Source organism: Equus quagga, chromosome 21 (assembly GCF_021613505.1).
Source record: "Equus quagga isolate Etosha38 chromosome 21, UCLA_HA_Equagga_1.0, whole genome shotgun sequence".
Taxonomy (NCBI): Eukaryota; Metazoa; Chordata; class Mammalia; order Perissodactyla; family Equidae; genus Equus; species Equus quagga.
This window is the reverse complement of record NC_060287.1, coordinates 39,997,242-40,015,964: the sequence shown is the minus strand read 5'-3', so window position 1 is coordinate 40,015,964 and position 18,723 is coordinate 39,997,242. Positions and strand designations below refer to the sequence as shown.

Sequence of the window (18,723 nt, the reverse complement as noted above, 5' to 3'; positions counted from 1 at the left end):
CTCCCTGGGCCCCCAGGCCTCGCCTCCCTCTGGTCATGCCTGCGTCAGAGCACCTGTCCCTCCTCGTCTCGCGCTCCGACAGTGCCCCAGGCTCCTGATGCCTGCTCTTGTCACCCCACGGCGTGGTGGCCTGACTCGTCCCCCCTCACAGAAGCACCCAGCACCCACACCTCCCTATCCACTTTTGCCACACCTTCCCGGGCTCCGAGAACCTGATCAGGCTCGGGTCCTTCCTTTCCCGCACTCGAGGGCCAAGCGCTGCCAGATGCCCTGCTGCACGCCTGACCTGCTGGGGTCGACTTCTGCGGATGATGCCCTTCCTGCTCCCCGTGCCCATGGCCCAGGCCTGGCCTTCCTTGCAGTCTGAGGCTGTGTCCTTCCTCCCACCCCACCCTTTCTCAGCCCCCAAAGGTCCCGGAGCTTTCCCTGTGGGCAGGCGCTCTGCGCTTCTGTTACCATCAGTGCTGTGGGGTGGGGGGCGCCAAGCCGTCCTCCCTTCTCCCCGTCCCTCCCTGCCTGTCAGGATGGCACCCTGGTTATAACGTCCATCACAGGAAACGTCAGGTACGATGCAGAGAGGCACGGGGAGGAGCACAGACTTGCTTCTCAGACCCCTGTCCTCCTGCTGAAAGTCGGGGGTCTGCCTGACATAGGGCTCCACAGCCCTGCCCATCTCCCTTAGCTGTGTGGGTCAGGGTGGGCACAGACGGGGCTGGTCCTCCTGGTGATGAGTGACACGCCACACGGCCCCTCCCCAGTTGATGGGAATGCCACGTCCAGTGTTTTCCTGTGCCATACAGCACTGAGGGCGGCGTCTTCTCACCTACACTTTTCTTTCCAAATTCTGATTGTGGCCCCAGATGGGTCCGAGAGGGGGCCTGGCCATGTCAGAGCATGTGCTTTAGAAAGGGGCTGTCGGTGGATGCTGTAGATGCCCGCTGGGCACATGCAGCCCCTGCGGGTGGTGGAGGGCAGCCCGCGGCCTCTGGCCCTTACTTGATGACGGCCGGCCTGGCTCTTCCCATTCATGGCCGTGGACTCTGTCTGCTGGGTTTTTCTCCTTTTGCACGTCATGCACTTAGACCTCCAGGTGTGCCGGGAGTCTCATGTCGTGCGTGGGCTTTTCCTTCACGCCCATTGCCGAGTGGTGGGGCGAGAGTGAGACCCTTGGGTGGGACGTGGCTTCACTGGTGGCTCCTGGCCCAGCTCTGGTGTCGCAGGAGCTGATCTGTCACCCTGCACTTCGGTGACAAGCTCCTTCCCACGGTTGGCCTGCCGCCTTCACCGTACGACTGCTCGTCCCGTGTGTGCCGTGTTTCCTGCTCCCCCGACCCCAGCCCAGTGGAAGCCCCTCGGCCACTCTTGTGAAAGGTCTGGATGTTCCTGTTGGTTTATTCTTCAGAGCTTGAGAGTGTTTCTTGTCTGGTTGCTTACACTTTGGGGATTTTGGTTGGAAGTACTTTGGAATGTTAATCTTTGCAGGACTGGCACTCTGAGCGTGTCGGTTCCCCTGCTCTCCTGTGCGACTGTCCTGTGCCTGATTTATTCAATCACGTAGTGATGGGAGACTCTCATTCCTCCTGCTGCTCTGCCCGTCCTTGTGAGGGGGATTTTCACGGATTCTGCGTTGATTCTCACTCTCTCTGCCCCTTGGCCACCAGGAGATGTTTAAACGTCTTGCCGAGGCTGCGTTGGCGCCTGGTTCTCTGTTCATCTTGTGAGGCTGCGGCAGCTTGGAGCGCGTGCCCCAGGAGCGGTGGGCCGCTGGGCCCCGGGCTGGGCTTCCGGGTCTCTCGGGGCCTCAGTGGGCCTGGTCAGTCCGCAGGCCGTGCAGGCTGTTCCTGGCGCCCCTGGCTGCCCAGGGAGCAGCTGCTGCCCCCTGGCGGGTCCTCTGTGCGCTGCGGGCACCTCGCGTCGCCCCGTCGAGTCTGGCCTGAGCCTGCTTCCCATTCAGTTTTCAGATCGCATCTTCCCTTTCTAAAGAGCTGTGTGCCCTGGTCTTCGGAGTCAACACGTTCCTCGCCACCATCCTCAAGACCACCGTCACCCTCGTTGTTTCCGACAGGCGGGGCCTGGGCCTCCGGGTCCACACGCAGGTGAGCCCCCGTTCCAGGAGGGAGGCCTCGAGGGGGATGTCCCGGCCAGGGCATCCTGGTGTCCAGCCACCGGTGGCATCGCCCCCTCCAGGGACCCAGACACAGATCCACTGTGGGTGGGGCTTGCCCAGGGGGCCGGGCATCTCCAGCTGGACACACTGGACTGACTGGGTCAGAGCAGGAGGTGAGAAGCAGCCCCGGGCAGGAGGGGAAAGGTCAGAGGGCAGGGCAGCAGGGAGCCATGGTGTGGCTGCCCGGGGCTGGCCTGTCCTTCCTCCTGGGGCCCAGGTTGGGGACATCAACATCGGCATGGCTGATTCCAGTGAGATCTCTGGGACCTCCAAGGTCGGCCTAGATGCGGGTCGCTCTGGAGGGGCTCCTGCTGGCCTGGGCGTCCACCATGCTGCCTGACGTCACTGGGAGGACAGAGGCGTCCCCGTGCTGTCCTCGCTCACTGCCCTTATTCAGGTACCTGCCTGTGACGTCAGGCAGTGAGACCCGGGCCTGGTTCACGTGACAGCTCCTTGCCTTCCTGTTGGAGGATGGGTGGAAGGAGAGCTGGTGGGGTTGATGTGGGTGCGCGCTGGCCCCTCTCTGGTCCTCTTCCCTGGGTCCAACTCTGGGCGTGTTCTCAGTGCTTCTGAGAAGAGGTCAAGAATTCCTATCCACTGTGAGGTTGGGGGGCACTTGTGTGTGACTCCTGTGGTCTCAGCCAGGGCAGGACCCCTCTGGACAAGCTAGAACTAGCCAGAGGACGGGCCCTCAGGAGGGGTGGTGACTGGGCTTCTCGGGGACCACCCCGTGCAGCCTGTGGCCCGACAGGCACCCTTGGCCTGAGGGGACGCAGCCTCCATCTGCTGGGAGCCGGGACCTCTGTGGGTCCTGGGCTCCCTCGAGGTCTGACCCTCCGTCTGAGGGTGCTGAGTCTGCATGGCCTTGGTGACCCCATGGTTGGCCAGGCAGGAGGTGCCGGGCAGGAGCAGACCCTCTCGTCTGGAAATGGTCCTGGGGGTGGAAGTGCCCCTTTGGGGAAGAGCATCAGGGTCTCTCACCCTTGGCATCCACATGGGCAGGTCAGTCTCAGGCCTGCTTCTGCAGGGCCCTCCAGACGCACAGCCCCTGGCTCCCTGGGCTGGACACTGGGAACTGTCTCAGGGTTGGTGCAGCCCCTCTGTGGCCGAGCTGGACTCAGGTCCACAGGTGTGTGGACAGCTGCACCAACCAGGTAGGCCAGAGGGGCCATCGGGAGGGCATGAGCCCTGTGCCCAGGGATGGACATACTGGGGGCCTCCCTTGCAGGGCTGCTGGCCGGCAGATGCTTCTGCTGACTGTCCAGGGAGGCCTCCCCCCAGAAGCAGCAGCCTCTGTGAGGGGAGCACCCCTTGGCCCCAGGCCTTTCCATGGAGCCTTGCCTGGCAGTAGTCCAGCTGGCCTGGGAAGAGCCCTCCATCCAGGACCCCCAGTTCCTGCCCAGCAGAGTGGGGCAGTTAGTGTGGATGGGCAGAGGCCTGTCTCAGAGAGATCCCTGATCCTGGTGGACCCAGCCACGTGGCAGCTCTGACCTGCCTGTGGGCCCTGACCTTTGAGGTCCCTATACCTGTCGCTGTCCTGTGTCCAGCCCGTGGGGCCAGGCAGTGTGCATAGAAGCAGGCCTGTCACCCAGCGCCCACGCGTCCTCCCTGAGGGTGGGCCTCCCTCGCCACCCTGGCGCAGCCCCGCCCCCTGCTGGCTCCTGTCCACGTCAGGTCGCATCGAGAAAAGCGCATTGATTTTTCTGTGGCTGGTTTCACTTCCGAGTTAAAGAGTAACTGGAGGAGCAGATGGCGTGTTTGCAGTTAGAGGCTCTGGCGGTCGGGACGTAGGAAGTGGCGCTCATCTTGCTCGCTTGTGCCCATTCTCAGTGCTCCGTGTGCCCCTCACGTCTGCCTGAGGGGTGGGGACAGGCCATGCAGACACGGGGCCAGGACGGAGCATGGGGATCGGGCCTCTGTTAGCTCTGTTTTAAATTAAACTTCCTGTTTCTGGGTGACGCACATTCATGTGCACGTGGGAGGCGCTGCAGATCCGTGTGCCCGTTCCTCTCCCCCGGGCACATGCTCCGTTCTGCGGTGCAGCGTCTACCAGGATGTTGACCTCACTCAGTCTGGAGTGAGATGGTCCCCTCCCCACAGGGTCCCTCCAGCTGCCTTTTCACCCCAGCTGACTCCCTTCACATCTCCCCCCGACCCCCGGCCACTGCAGTCTGCCCCCATCTCTGTCACGTTTGCGTTTCGTGGGTGTTATTTAAATGGAATCTGGCTTTTTTTTAAAAAATCAACCTTCTAGGTCTTTTTTTGAAAGATTCGCACCTGAGCTAGCAACTGTTACCAATCTTCTTCTTTTTTTTTTCCTCTTCTCCCCAAAGCCCCCTAGTACATAATTGTATATTCTAGTTGTGGGTCCTTCTAGTTGTGGCATGTGGGATGCTGCCTCAGCACGGCCTGATGGCGGTGCCATGTCCGTGCCCAGGATCCGAACCAGTGAAACCCTGGGCCGCTGAAGTGGAGTGCATGAACTCAACCTCTCGGCCACAGGGCCCGCCCTGGAATCTGGCCTTTGAGATCCATCGGGGCATTGCTGCCCCCCTAGCTGATGCCTTTTCCTTGCGCGGTGTCCCTGGTGTGGAGGGACGGCAGCTCGTTTACCTGCCCACGTGAAGGACTCTGGATTGTTTCCAGCTTTGGGCTGTTGGGAATGAATCTGCTATCAGTGTTTGTTTACAGGGATTTGTGTGAACGTGGGTTTTCGTTTGTCTGGGACAAATGCCCAGAAGTGCAGTTGCTGAGTCACACTGTTGTTGTGTGCTTTTGAAGACGCTGTCTCTGTTTCCCACGGTAGCTGCACCATTTACATTCCCACCAGCCACGGACGAGAGATCTGGTTTCTCCGAATCCTCATCAGCTTTTGGTATTGTCACTGTTTTTTTTTATGGTGAGGAAAATTGGCCCCGAGCTAACATCTGTTGCCAATCTTGCTCTTTTTGCTTGCGGAAGATTATTGTTAACATCTAGGCCAATATTTTTCTATTTTGTATGTGGAACACTGCCACAGTATGGCTTGATAAGCGGTGTGTAGGTCTGTGCCTAGGATCCGGACCTGCGAACCTCAGGCCAACAAAGCAGGGTGCACAAACTTAACCACTATGCCACCAGGCCGGCCCCATCACTATTTTTTGTTTAGCCATTTTGATGGGTCTGGGTGCTATTTTATTGTGGTTTTAATTTGCATTTCCCTAATGGCTAATGACGTTTTCTCTCCACGTGCTGGTTTGCCGTCTTTGGTGAAATGTCCCTTCACTCTTCTGCCCATTTCCTGATTGGATGGTTGTCTTTTTACTCTTGAGTTTTGAGCACTATGTCGTGTAGTGTTAGTCGTTTGTAGGATACACAGTCACACATCACCTGACGACAGGGATACCTTCTGAGAAATGTGTCCTCGTTGTGCGAACATCACAGAGTGACTTGCACACACCCAGGCGTGTGTGCTGATCTTACGGGACCACCGTCGTACGTTCAGTCCGTCGTTGACTGCAGTGTTACGTGCTGCCTGACTATATGGTTTGCAAACGTTTTTTCCAGCTCTGTAGCTTGACTTTGTTATGTTTGTAGAGTGAAGGTTTTTAATTTTGATAAGGCCTGATTTGTCCATTTTTCCTTTTATTTTATTTTATTCTTTTGAGGAAGACTGGCCCTGAGCTAACATCCATGCCCGTCTTCCTCTACTTTATACGTAGGACGCCTACCACAGCATGGCTTTTGCCAAGTGGTGCCATGTCCACACCCGGGATCCGAACTGGCGAATCCCGGGCAGCCGAGAAGCGGAACGTGCGAACTTAACCACTGTGCCGCCGGGCCGGCCCCCATTTTTCCTTTTAAAAAGAACTCTTTGCCCAGCTTGGGATCTGAAGACTTTCCCCACATTCTTTTGAAAAGCTTTTTAGTTTTCCATTTAAGGCTGTGATCAGTTGGAGTTAATTTTTGTTTAAGGTGTGAGGTCTGCATTAAGCTTCATTCTTTTGTCTGTGGAGGTCCAGTTGCTTCAGCACCATTTGTGGGGAAGACCAACTTTTCTCCGCTGACTTGCTCCCTCACCTTTGTCATCATTCAGCTGGGTGTGCTTGTGCGTCTCTGTCTGGGTGCCCTGTTCCCCTGAGCTGTGAGCCTCGCCTTCCCTGTCACCACCTGTCCTGCTCACACAGCTGTAGGGTCAGTTTGGAAATTGGGTAGACTGGTTCCCCCAACTTTTAATTTTTTTTCAAAATTGTTTGAACTATTATAGTGTCTTTCCCTTTCCCTGCAACTTTTAGAGTAATCCTGTCTGTATGTACAGAAACTCTGACTGGGATTTTGTTAGGAGTAGCACTGAGCCTGTATATCGTTTCTTTGCCGTGTTGAATCTTCCAGTCTGAGAACACATCTGTCTGTCCATTTATTTAGAATGTCTTTGGTTTCTTTCACATTTTGTAGTTTTCACCACACAAGTACTGCACGTGTTTTGTTAGACTGAGACCTAAGTGTTTCATTGCTTTTTGAGCACTTGTCAGTGATGTGTATTTTTAATTTCGGTGTCTACATTAGTCTGCTAGGGCTGCCTACTTTCAAGATTCTCCCTCCGTCTTTGTCTTCAGCTCTCACAAGTCTGACTTTGGATTTGTTGGCCTGGTTATTCTGGGTTTGTCCTATTTGGGATTCCCTCAGCTGCTGGAATCTGTAGGTTCATGGCTCTTGCCAGACCTGGGGAGCTTTTGACCCTTATTTCCTCACTGCTTTTGCAGCCCCATCTTCTTTCTGCTTGTGGACACAATGTTACGTCTTTTGCTTATGGTCCCAAAGAGAATGAGGCTCTGCTTTTTTTCCCATCTATTTTCTTTGTTGTTCAGCTTTAGTAGTTTCTGTTTTGTTTTCCAGTTCACTGATTCTTTTCTCTGTCCCCTCTGCTCTGTTGTTGAGACCATTCACTGAGTTTTTATTTTAGTGATTATTGTATTTTTCAGTTTTAAATTTTCCTCTTTGTCTCTCCTGTTTCTTTCCTGAGACTTTCTTTCATTTGTTTCAAGCATGTTTGTTGCTCGTGGAAGCATTTTTATGATGGTGGCAAGCTGATAAGCTGGGTCTCTGGGCTAGTGTCTCGTGGAATTTCAGCATCCCTGTCTCCCTGGTGCTGGTACCTGCTGGTTGTGTCCCGTGTGGGTGGAGCTCCCCGTGGCTGTGTGTGTGAGCGGTTTCTGACTGACGCCTGGGCCTTGTGGGTGTCAGTATGAGACTGGGTCGTACCTGATCCTTCCGTGTTAGCTGACTGCTGCTCATGCCACCCCAGCAGGGGAAGTTAGGGGTGTGCACCTCATTCCAGCCATGTGGGGTGACAGTCTAGGCCCTTCACTCAGCCCTCCTGATGCTGAGCCAGGCTCCTCCTTATGCTGGGCAGGGAAAGGGTTTCCAGCTCCCCACGTGCCCTTTAGTGACAGGGCTGTGGGGCATTCTTGCTGCAGCTGAGGGGTGAAAGTCCTGACCCTGAGGGGGTTGGGGGTCCCTTCCCAGGTGGTCTCTGTAGGGGTGAACGTTCTAGCTCCCCACTGGGCCTTGTCCAGCACCACCCCAAGGTGGGCGGGGGCCTTGTTACAGCCTGGGTAACAAGAGTGTGGTCTGGCTGGAAGCTCCCCCCTGGTCCTTGCTGGGTGGTTGGGAGGATGGGAGGGTGGGGTCTGGCTGGAGTAGCATGGTTCCCATCTCTCAGTTTCCTGTCCTGCTGGGCGTCCCCCTCTGATCTTTTGGCCATAGAAAGCAGCTTTAGTTGGGGCATTTTTTCTGCATTTTTCAGCATTTCTGTGTTGCTGGGTTCTTTAGTTCAAAAAGTCATGCAGCAAAAAGAAAAAGCCCAGGGAATGCATCACCGTGTTGCTGCCTGGGGTCCCAGGTCCCTGGCCGGTCTGCCCCCGTCCACCCGTCAGTCACCTGTGTGCTCTGGGCACACAGAAGCATCACACGCAGGGTCTCAGGCACACCTGGGGGGGGAATAGGTGGAACACGTCACCTCCATCTTCATGGAAGCACAGTTCTTGGCGACTCATTTCCTGGTGTTGTTTCTGACAGTGGGCTTCCCTGAAGGGCTGACAGCGCAGTGACGAGGGGCTCCAGGGGACTGGCCTGCAGAGCTCTGGGCTCTGGGCGGGGCCCGCGCTTGTTCTGGCCCATAGACACCGGGACTTCCCCGACCTGTCTCCATGGTCTTGAGAATCGAGAGGGACATTGGTGTGCTGGGCATGCCTTCCCTTGTGTCACTGCTGTGCAGTCTCGCCTGTCACCAGGGTGGAGGCGCCAGGGCTGCCTGGCTCTCGGGCCATGGGAGACGCAGACTGCCATCCTCCTCGCCCGGCTCCGCTGAGCACAGATGTCCGTGAACCCTCGGCAGCCGTGGGAACTCGGCCCAGAGGGAAGCGGGGCTATGGTCATGGGAAATGAGCAGGGCGCCTCGGGGGAGCTCCCGGAGGCCACAGGGCTGCGGGGAAAGTTCCGGGGTTTTGTGGGAAAGTGGAGGGAGCCCCCCAGGGCGGCGCCCAGCTGTGGCAGGGAGGAGGGCGAGGGTGGTGCTTGCGCACTGTGGGACCTGCTCGTGCGCTGGCCTCTGACCCCTGGGCGCCTCCAAGCCAGAGGGAGAGCGAGGGGGGAGCACACAGTGCCCGCCCTGACTGCCCCTCCTGGGTTGCTGGCCCCTCCCGCCCCGCCCCTCACCTGCACCCTCTCTGTTCCAGTTCCTCGTCTACTTCGTGTACTTCTTGGTGATGTCCGCCGCCTACTTCCTGGGGGCTGTGCTGGTGGGCCTGCGGCACCTCCACAAGAGCCGCCACCAGCCCCTGCCCCTGGCCCAGGAGCTGAGCAGCCCCGAGGAGAAGGCCACGCAGGTGCTGAGCGTGCAGGACAGGGCCCTGCTGCCGGACCCAGAGATCAGCACATGGGCCACTGGGCCGGCCTCCATGGAGCAGAGCCAGCAACCGGAGGCCAAGGCCTGACCTGGCTTGACCTGGCCTGACCTGCCCTCCCAGCCCGGCCCAGTGGGTGGCCAGATCCCTGACACCAGAGGCAGCACACCCGTCGTCTCCACGTCCTCACCAAGCCTGAGACCTTGGTCACCACGCCTCCTGGTGTCCAGGTTTCGAGTGTTGTCCGAATTTCAGTGTTCAGACTTTGGAGCCCCTACATGGTCTGGCCCCATGACCCATGCCTCAGTGAGGGGGCTTGGCTTGTCCCGGGCAGCCCCGAGCCCTGCACCCCTCACCCCTACTTCACCTCTGCCATGGCCTGGGGCCCGTGGGGACTCTGGCAGCTGCTGGCCACTGTGGGCTAGGTTGCTGTGCCTGGCCCTCATGTGGACAGTGGTGGGTTTCCTGTGCCCACCACACCACCTGCCCTTCACCCTCTTGGGAGGCAAATCCTGCTTGCCCCTGGGGACTGGCAAGGTGGCCCTGGATGCCAGCCCTGCAGACTCCAGCCCCCATGGGGTGTCCTGGGCCCTTGCATTCCTGGGCCTGTGGCTAAACGGTGACATTTCCTGTTGTCCAGGTGCTTGCATTTTAAACAGTGCAGTGTTCCTTTTTTTTAACTGACTTAATTGAGAAACCTCATTTGGCTTCTCTTTTTCTGTGGGAGAAGCTGGGTGGGGGCAGGGCAGCGTTCCCCGCCAGGTGGAAGCAGGACACTGGGCCCTGGGAGCTGGTTCCTCACTTTACCCCAGGCCCTCCGTCGTCCTCCCGCCATTCCTGAAGTGGGCTGATGCTGACCTACCTCCTGCTGGTGGAGGGCCGCGTGGGGCTGCTCACATGCCAGCCCAGTGGACTCACCCTGTGCCACCTGGTCGTGCCACCTGGGGGTCTGAGAACCAGTCCTGCATCCCTCTGAGGTGTGAGATGGTCTGCTCTTCTCGAAATACATTAAAGACCACACAACCTGTGTGTGAGGTGGCTGCTGATTCTTTGCGGGCCTGGGGGTGGAGGCTGGCGGTCCATAGGGAGGCCGAGAAAGGCATCCCGGCCCCTGCCCCAGCCACCCGCAAGGACCCACACTAGGCACTGTGCCCTTGGGCTGAGCTCCCTCCCGTGCCCCTCCACCCCTGACCAGGGCAGGGCAGCTGAGCAGCGCCGGCGCTCCACGGGGTCCAAAGGGCAGGCCAGCTGCTCGGAGCCAGCTTTCAGTGAGGAGCAGCACTCCTGGCTCAGGAGGGGCCACCAGAGCTGGCTGTACCCCAGGGTACCCTGAGGTCGGCTTGGGCGAGTGGGGCGTCTTCGGGCATCCTGAGGGCGAGGAGGAGGCTGTACTCACTCGGTTCATCTTGGTTCACTTGGTGCTTGGTTCATCACAGCCGACTATGGGCCACAGGGCGAGTGGTCCCCACGCGTGTCCACACAGGCCCGTCACAGCCACCTGAGGACCCTGCTGGGAAGGGGGCAGCATGGAGTCCAGGGCCCAGCAGCATCCTCCTTCTGGGCCCGGACACCTAGTGTGACGCCCCCTCCAGCTGTCTGGTCCTCCCCCCAGCCCCCACCCGCTCCCTCCGCAGCCTCCCCACGTGTGCCGTGGCCCCCTGCTCAGCCTCTGCCATCTCCAGGCCCTGAGGACCTGATCTCTCCTGCTCTCGAGCTCCTCGGCCACCAGGGTGGGGACAGCATTGGTTCCAGGCACACAGTGAGCCTCTGCTCCCTGCAGTGTGCACGGCCCTAACCTCCCGGGGCCCAGCTGACTGCAGCAGTGGGGCACGGAGGAGGCGAGTTCTGGGGCTGGAGCCCAGGCTGCAGAACTGCCCCCTCCAGCCTGGAAGGAGGAGCCTGTGAGGACTGCTGGCTGCCCCCAGGGAGACCCGTGAAAAGAGAGGAGTGCAGCACCTCCACGCACACTGTGTATGCCTGTGTTTCCATGCACACCCTAGTATATCCGTGCACACCTATATATGTATCCATGTATGTCTGTGCTCAGCCATGTACCTCGTGCACACCTGTGCTCCCTTAGCAGGATCTGCCAGCTGGGCAGTCCAGGGACAGAAGGCTCCTGAGGCCCTGACCGATGACTCTGAAGGCTGCCTGCATCCAGCGTCGTGTGCAGGGTCATTTCTTGAGCCTGTTGGAGAGCTGCACCACCTGGCTGACGGGAGCAGCCTGGTTACAGTCCCAGTGCTGACAGCAGACCCTGGGCAGCGGGACTGCGGTCCACCACCCCTCCCAGCACGGCCACCAGTGCAGAGCCCGGCTAGCTCCCCTAGAGAGCCCCCCCCCCCCGAACGTCCTTTCTGGTCCTCCTGCAGGGAGGGCAACGACGTGGATTTCCTTTCAGAGGTGCTGGTGTACCCTCTGCCTTGCACACGTGGCTCGTGGACAGGGCCCGGTCCCGTCCTGCACCAGCCCCAACCCTTTATGTGGCCTTGTCTGTCCCAGGGCTTGGCGGGGCAGCCCTGAGTTGACCGTGAGCCGTGTCCTGGCCAGGGGCATGTGTGGCCATCGCCCTTGCCTCCGAGGTTTCCTCAGCTCTGTGTCCAGTGCTGGACTCAGGAGGACGCAGTTCTGGCCAGGGACCCAGGCATCCTGGGTTTGGGCCCAGTTGGGTCCCAGGACGTGCCCCTGGGCAGAGCTCGGCAGGCATCAGCATTGGGCATCCTTACTCTAGAAACGGAGAGTTGGGCATGGGGTCGGGGCCCCAAGACGGGACGCTGCCACGCCCTGGTTGGTAGATCCCCACAAAACTCTCCCAGCACAGCCTTCTCTGGGGTCAAGCCCTGCACCGAGTGTGACCTCATGGGTCACTTGGGAAGCCGGCCCAGGACAGAGGTGCAAAGACAGGCCCCACGTGGCAGGGCTGACTTAAGGGATAAGGCCACCTGCATACAGTGGTGTCGGGGGCAGGGGACAGAGCCCACGAGGCCCCGAGGAGGTGGGGTCAGCAGCGGGGCACTGAGCTTGGAAACTGCTCCAGCCAGGGGAGCGTTGTTTTGAGGGGCAGTGGTCTTCCCTGGCACCCATGACCTGAGCCGTCCTGACTGTTCAACGCATGGGGACGGGGTGCCCCTTCTCTGCTGCTGGCACAGCCCCTGGGCCAGGTCGGGAGGGGAAGAGGGAGACTGTGGGTGCAGCCCCCCAAGGCCCTGTGGCTGGTCTATTTTGTGCACGAGAAGGAATGCCAGGCAGGAAACTGAGTCAGCACCTGCCCGGGCGATTGAGGGCCCCACCCGGCAGCTGGGAGGCCCCGGGCGCACAACGCTCCCCAGGGCAGTAAGTTCTGGAGTCGGCCTCTTGCCAACAGGGACCCAGGTCTACCTGCTGGTTCATTCAGGCCAACAGGGCTCCTTAGGCACCAAGGACAGCGCCCTGCAGGGCCAGGCTGCGGGCTGGGGGACAGGATGGGACGGGGAGGGGCCAGAAAAAGAGTCTTGCCACCAGGCTTTCTGTTTTAAACTTTTTAAAAAATACACTCTTTGGCTTCCTTTTATTTCTCGAGGATTACATGAAATGTGAACCATACAGGAGAGTGTCCCAGCCAGGTCCCCACCCTGGGGGCACTGGCAGACTCCCTGCCCTGCACTGGGGGCTCCACCACTCCCCCTGCTGCCTGGCCGCCTCTCCGGCCATCTGTCCGTCCGCCCATCTGTCCGTCTGGGCCAGCAGAGGCCCTACTTGGAGGAGGAGGTCATGAAGCTGTTCTCGATGCAGAGGACGATGAAGGCGTTGTGGCAGCTGGCGGATTTCTGCTCCAGCAGCCGGCCCGCCAGCAGCGAGGATGCCTGGCCTGTGGCCGCCGTGGCCTCGGTCCGCCACGTCTCGCAGTAGCTCTCGGTCAGCCGGCGCCCACTTGGGTCCGAGCCGTGCCACACGCTCTTCTGGGGCCTGCAAAATGTGCCAGCCGTCAGTCTCACCTGGGCCAGCTGCCCCCCACCCCCAAAAAGGGCGTTTCTCAAAGACGGAGGCTGCGGCTGGACGTGGGGGCCGCTGGGAGTCAGGCCATCCCTCGTCACTGGAGGCTCCACCACCTCGACCACACCCTGTGCTGCTGCAGGCTGGGGAACAGGGCCTGGAGCCCCACGGCTGGTCCTCCTGGGCTGGGCAGACCTGGCTCTGAGCACCTGTGCTGGACCTCCGAGGACGGCCCTGGGTGGGCGCTTCCCCATGAGGGCAGGAACCCCAGGGGAATCTTGTCTAGACCCCTGGAGCCATGCTTTTCAAAGCGTGAGCACTGCGGGAACAGGTGCCCACATCCCCACCAGCCCTCGGAGGGACAGCAGGTGTGAGGCTGTTTTGAGGGCAATCTGGCAACTTCTGCCAGCTTTTAAGTGCACGCGTTCTCCAACTCGGAAATTCCACTTTGAGGAATTCACTCTACAAAGGAGATGATTCGCCATGAAGTCTCATGATAGACGGCAGGGGCTGGTTAAACCATCGAGGGCATGCGGAGCCCGTCAGCCGTGGGCCACCAGAACGTCTCCCTGACCAGGGCACTTGCCCCGAGCAGCTGGCTAGATGGGGTGTTTATACAACCCCACAGACAACACTTTTAATTGTTCTTCGTGCTCTGCTGCATTTTATGACTTGAATAGCGAGCACATATCAGGAACAGGGAGGGCTGGGAGGGTGGGGTGGAGTCAGGAGCCTCGTCCTTTGCTTAGGTTCTGGAGGACTCAGAGCCACCCCCGGGCTGCTGCCTCACACGGGGACCTACCAGGCGGGGTGCTGCAGGACGTCTCTGCCATCGAAAGAGAAGATGCGGGCCCCGGGCTTCAGCCGGCCCTCGGAGCCCGTGAACAAGGCCTCCCAGTTGGGGAACAGCACCTCGTCCTGCAAGGAGAAGTGCAGGGGGCTTATTCCGTCTGGGCACGTCCTGCCAGAGGGACGGGTGGCCAGGCGGCCTCAGCAGACCCCACGCCTTTCCGAGGATGGGCCGGCCCGCAGGACACCCTCCCGCGGCCTGGAGCGAGTCCATGCCTTTGGTCCTGGTGCTGGTGCTCAGGGGCATCCGGAAAGCACACGATCCATTTGTGGGAAGGAGCCACGGAATAATCGTGAAGGGCACTGTGGCACAGGGGCAGCCAGGCCCTGGACTGACACTCAAGGAAGGACAGCTTGAAGGATGTTTCCTGACCCTCAGCTCCTACACGGCCATGTGTGAGCCCAGCCCTGCCTCCTATGACTGGAGACGCACACATGTGACTGGCAGGTGGGTGCTAGGGTCAGGGGCCACGTGGGGGCTTCAGGCCCCCAGGGATGCAGGGCCCTACCAGGCTCTCAGGGGCTGATGGCCCCGTGACCCCTGACACCCAGGTCCCTGCCCCGTGCGCACAGAGCTGCCGCACCCACCCTGAGGTTGACGATGGGCACACTGGCGCGGTCAGCGCGGCGCACGATGCTGTAGAGGTCCTGCAGCCGCGAGGACAGGAAGGCGCGGAAGGTGCCGGCCAGCCCCACGGCGCGCGCCTGCTGGAAGCACTGGAAGTCTGCGCCGCGGATGCCACGCAAGCCGCCCGACTGCGGGCTGTTGAGTGCGATCAGGTGGAGCTGCGGGGAGCCGCGAAGCATCAGCGCCAGCCAGAGGGCCCCAAGGACCCTAGGCACGCCCCTGCCAGCCCCACCCAGCCCTACATGCCCTCGCCTCCCACGCCCTGGCCTCCCAACATGGCCCACCCTGTGCCCTGGCCCCAGCCCTCCATGGACAGCAAGGGCAAGTCTGAGTCGGAGCTCAGGCCCCGCCAGGAGGGCCGAGTGCATGAAATGCCCGCGTGGCAGGCGCTTAGGATCCCGTGAGAGCCCGTAGGCCGACCCCTCAGCCGGCTGCAGAGACAGCTCAGTGGGCTGGGAGGCAGCGCCCTCAGCTGCTGGGCCCACAGCAGCCACCGTCAGGCCACCCCCACCTCCACGTCCACCTCCCAAGCAAGTCCCTGTCCTCAGGCCTCACCAGCTGCCTCTGTGGAAAATGGGCTCCCTAGGGCCCCTGTGCCCAGCACTGTCACCACCGTCCCAGCTTCCCCAGGACATGAGTAAGGACTGACCTTGGAGGCCTTTAACTATAATGGACAGTCACTCACCACCGGCTGGAAGTCCTGGTGGGTGTGGGTGAGTGAGCTGGTGGGGCGCGCCGGCCGGAGGTGCACATAGGAGCCGTGGTGCGGGGCTCCAGGGTAGGGCTGGGGGTCCGGCAGACGTGGGGGGCTGGCCAGGATGTCGTCCGCCCGCCAGGGTCGTGCAGTGGAGTGGGGAACCTCCCGCCGGGGGTATGGGTTGCCCTCGTGGAGCTGCACCATGGGGGGCTGTAAGGCGGCCACTTCGTTGTCCTGCGGACCGAGGGGCAGACAGTACCGTGAGGCCCTACCGGGCGCCCTGTGCTCCGCTCTCCTGCTTCAGCGAAATCTGGCTGCTTGGCCCGGGCACCCCTTCATCTGTACCCCAACCTGTGCTCTTGGGCAGGAGAGGGCTGGACTGGAGGCAGAGAGCTGGGGGTGCCCCGAAGTACTGGGGGGAGCCGGGGGTGAGGGGAAGCTGCGCCAGCCTGTTTAACGCTGGAATAGGGCCAGAGGGCCCTCTGCTCAAGGTCCCCGGGCTCCGTGACACCCAGAAGCCACCTCCTTGCTGTGGCCCTGGGGCGCTCAGGCCACTACAGCCCCCTGACCTCGCGGGCCCCTCCTGGCTGCAGCTCAGACTCCCGGGGACCCGGGTCTCGCTGCCTGAAGCCTTTGCTCCGTTCCCACCTCAGAGATGACCTCCACCTTCGAAGTCCCAGCCCCTGCGCCCCACCCGATTCCCACTTTTTCCCCACAGCAGCGAACACCTTCTGATGCACCATACAATTTACTATCTGCGACCTATTACCAGGTCCCTATTACTCATTAATAATTTGTAACGTATATGTTACATACAATACTATACAGTATATGTAATATAATATGACGTTTTGCCTATCGCCTTTACTGCCTGTCTCCCTGACACAGTGTCAGCTCCACGGGGTGGGGGGCTCTGCTTGTGTCATGCACAGCTGCACCTCACACTGCGAACACTGCCCAGCACACGGGTGGGGCCGGTGACTGTGCTGAACGAAGGACGAAAGGAAGGAAGGAAGCAAGGAAGGGGGACCTGCCACCTGGCACGGGGCCTCCTTCCTGAGCCACCTGAGAAGTCGTGTCTTCTACTCAGGAGCTCTCAGCAGCTGGACTGACACCGACTTAGGAAAATTCACTATCTCGGCCCCTCTGTCCCCCATCCTCGCTCTCCCTCCCCTCTCGCCCACCCTACAGGGGTCAGTCCCAGGAACACACTCTGCATGAATAAAGACAAAAACTCAAATGAGAAGTGGACTTCCCAGGAGTGGATCTCCCGCCCGGGGAGAGTGACAAGTGTGCACTGAAGGGAGGTGCCCCTCGGGGTCTGCACACCCTACTCCCCAGCAGGGGTGGCCGCACAAGGGGCTCCAGGACCCTAAAGCACCAGGGGTCGTCCAGAAACGTGACGCAGCGCGCGGACCACCACACTTGCACGCCCTGCGTCCTGGCCGTCCCCGGGGCCTGGGGCGCAGGTGTCCACTGCACGGTCGTGGAGGGACGAAGGATCCTTACCGTCCCGTGGGGGAGGGGCATCCGGGCGTCCAGCTGGAAGAAAACGTGGGGTCAGGCCGGGGCCCCCAGCCCACCACACCCAGACCCAGGCAGCCTGTCCACTCGCCCGCCTGGCCCTCCCCACTGGACACCAGCCGGGCTGCCTCCTAGAGCCTGGCCCACGACGCAGTTAACACATCATCTACTTTAAAAGGCATAAGAGGTCACTTCTCTGTAAACCCAGAATGGCTCAAGCAAACAGTCTACTAATTAAAAGGTTAAGGAAAGAAGGGTGAGGAGAAACGTGGCTGTCACTGCACGGGGCGCCTGCCCAGCAGGACGGTCCTGACTCGGCGAGGCTCGCAGTGGACCCTCTGCGCGCCCCCCACCACCCGGGGCTTCCCGCTCTGCCTGCATCTTCTCTGGCATCCCTCATGCCATGAGCGAGGTGGGACGGCCGCAGGCCCCTTCCGTGTGAGGGGAAAGTCTGGCCGGAGAACTCACCAGCACCCTCCGGAACCCGTTCCGGACGCGGACGTACAGCTCCTCCCTCTCGGCTACGAAGATGAGCCAGCCCTCCGGCACCTCGGGCACCTTGTCCAGCATGGTCTGGTACGTGGCCCAGATCCTCACCTGCTGGAAGCCAGGCCCACGGGTCCCGCTGGGCAGAGGCACCCTCGGGCCTCACGGGGGGGTGGTGGTGGGGCACATGGTCCTGACAGGGTGGGGCATCCGGGGGGCCGTGTTGGACATTTCAGGAAGCTGGGTGGGACACAGACGCCCCCTCGTGAGGGACAGTCCTCAAGACTGAAGTGGGTGCCTTTCTCGTCGGGTGGTCCCCTCCAGGAAGGAGGGGCGTCTTGGCATGAAGTTCCTGAGGTGCCCATGAGCACTGTGGGGGCCTGGGACCTTCTCAGGGGGCCACCCTCCCAGTCTGCCCACCTTAGACCCCGGGCTCCCTGCTTTCCCTTTGGAAACCACGTCTCAGGGCTTCTGTGCACCTGCTCAGGGCAATGCCGGCCTCAGCCGCTGGGGTCCCTGTGGGGTCCAGCAAGGGTCCCTGAGGCAGCCCTCCATGGGTCTCCACGGGGAAGGGCGGGGTGACAGGGAGGTCTAACGGGTTAGGGTGGGCGCTGCTTACCCCTGAGGAGGTGCCCATGGTGCCGGGGGGTCCTGGGGGCCCAGGCGGGCCTGGAGGGCCTGGAACGCTGATGGCTAAGAGAGAAACCAGAGGTGGGACCCGTGGCCCTGGCTGGATGAGGCTGAAGCCCAGGCCCACTCCTGCTTGACTTACTCTGCCTGTAAGGGCCAGGAAAGGAAGGGGGCCCTGGGGGGCCTGGGGGACCAGGGGGTCCGGGAGGCCCCTGGCGTCCTTCATAGCCGATGCCAGGGGGTCCCTGAGGTCCAGGTGGGCCAGGCTGTCCTCGGATGCTCTCTCCCTTAGGACCCTAGGGTGGACGACAAAACACAGAGCATTGTCACCTACGTCCCTCAGGCCCGGGACAAGCAAACTTGAGGGTCTGGGCTGCATCTGCCAAGAGCCCCTGCGGCGAGCACCGCCTCCGAGCCATGGTCACCTCCCCGCCCAGGCCACAGGGCCTAGGATGGGACTCCAGGATGAGACCTGAGTGGCCCCTGGACAAAGGTGCGGCCCCCCGGGGGCCCTTGATCCCCTTCCACCCCCCAGACAGAAGCTGGGGCCCACGGTTCCCTGGAATCTTTTAGGACAGACAGTCTCCCTGAGGAGTCTGGTAGAGTTCCGCTGAGGAGGAACAGCGCCCCCAGGCCAGCGAGTCCACCCTGGGAGGACAGGGGCTGAGCCCCTACCCGCCTGCCATATCCCCCCACACAAGGACAAAGAACAGGAAGAGGGCGCCCTTGGGGCCCAGCTCGCAGGCACAGGCTGTGGCCTTGGTGGGCGACCCCATTGGGCTGGACTCGCCCTCGGCTCTGGCCCCAGGGGCCTCTGGGGACACCAGTTCTGACACAGGCCTGGGCCTGGGCAGGCATCTGCAGGGAGGCCCGGGGCCCAGACTTA

At 60.9% G+C, this 18,723-nt stretch overlaps 1 protein-coding gene and 1 long non-coding RNA gene across 3 annotated transcripts in view; one reads left to right on the top strand and one right to left on the bottom strand.

Annotated features, from left to right (window-relative positions):
• The first annotated feature begins 21 nt into the window (after window positions 1-21).
• On the top strand, window positions 22-10,078 carry LOC124231257 (uncharacterized). Of its 2 annotated transcripts, XR_006886471.1 has the most exons (3): window positions 22-1,371; window positions 1,955-2,096; window positions 8,884-10,078. It is a non-coding gene; the product is annotated as an uncharacterized LOC124231257 (long non-coding RNA). The 2 variants fall into 2 exon arrangements; XR_006886470.1 differs by lacking the exon at window positions 22-1,371 and having other exon boundaries at window positions 1,769-2,096.
• Window positions 10,079-12,554: 2,476 nt separating this feature from the next.
• The window catches only part of COL18A1 (collagen type XVIII alpha 1 chain), a 57,577-nt gene continuing 51,408 nt past the window's right edge, over window positions 12,555-18,723 (bottom strand). Inside the window, 8 exon segments of the mRNA XM_046648049.1 lie at window positions 12,555-12,996; window positions 13,826-13,941; window positions 14,461-14,658; window positions 15,186-15,431; window positions 16,707-16,739; window positions 17,190-17,318; window positions 17,827-17,900; window positions 17,980-18,133. Coding sequence (XP_046504005.1) covers window positions 12,783-12,996; window positions 13,826-13,941; window positions 14,461-14,658; window positions 15,186-15,431; window positions 16,707-16,739; window positions 17,190-17,318; window positions 17,827-17,900; window positions 17,980-18,133 — 1,164 coding nt within the window. The 3' untranslated portion in view covers window positions 12,555-12,782.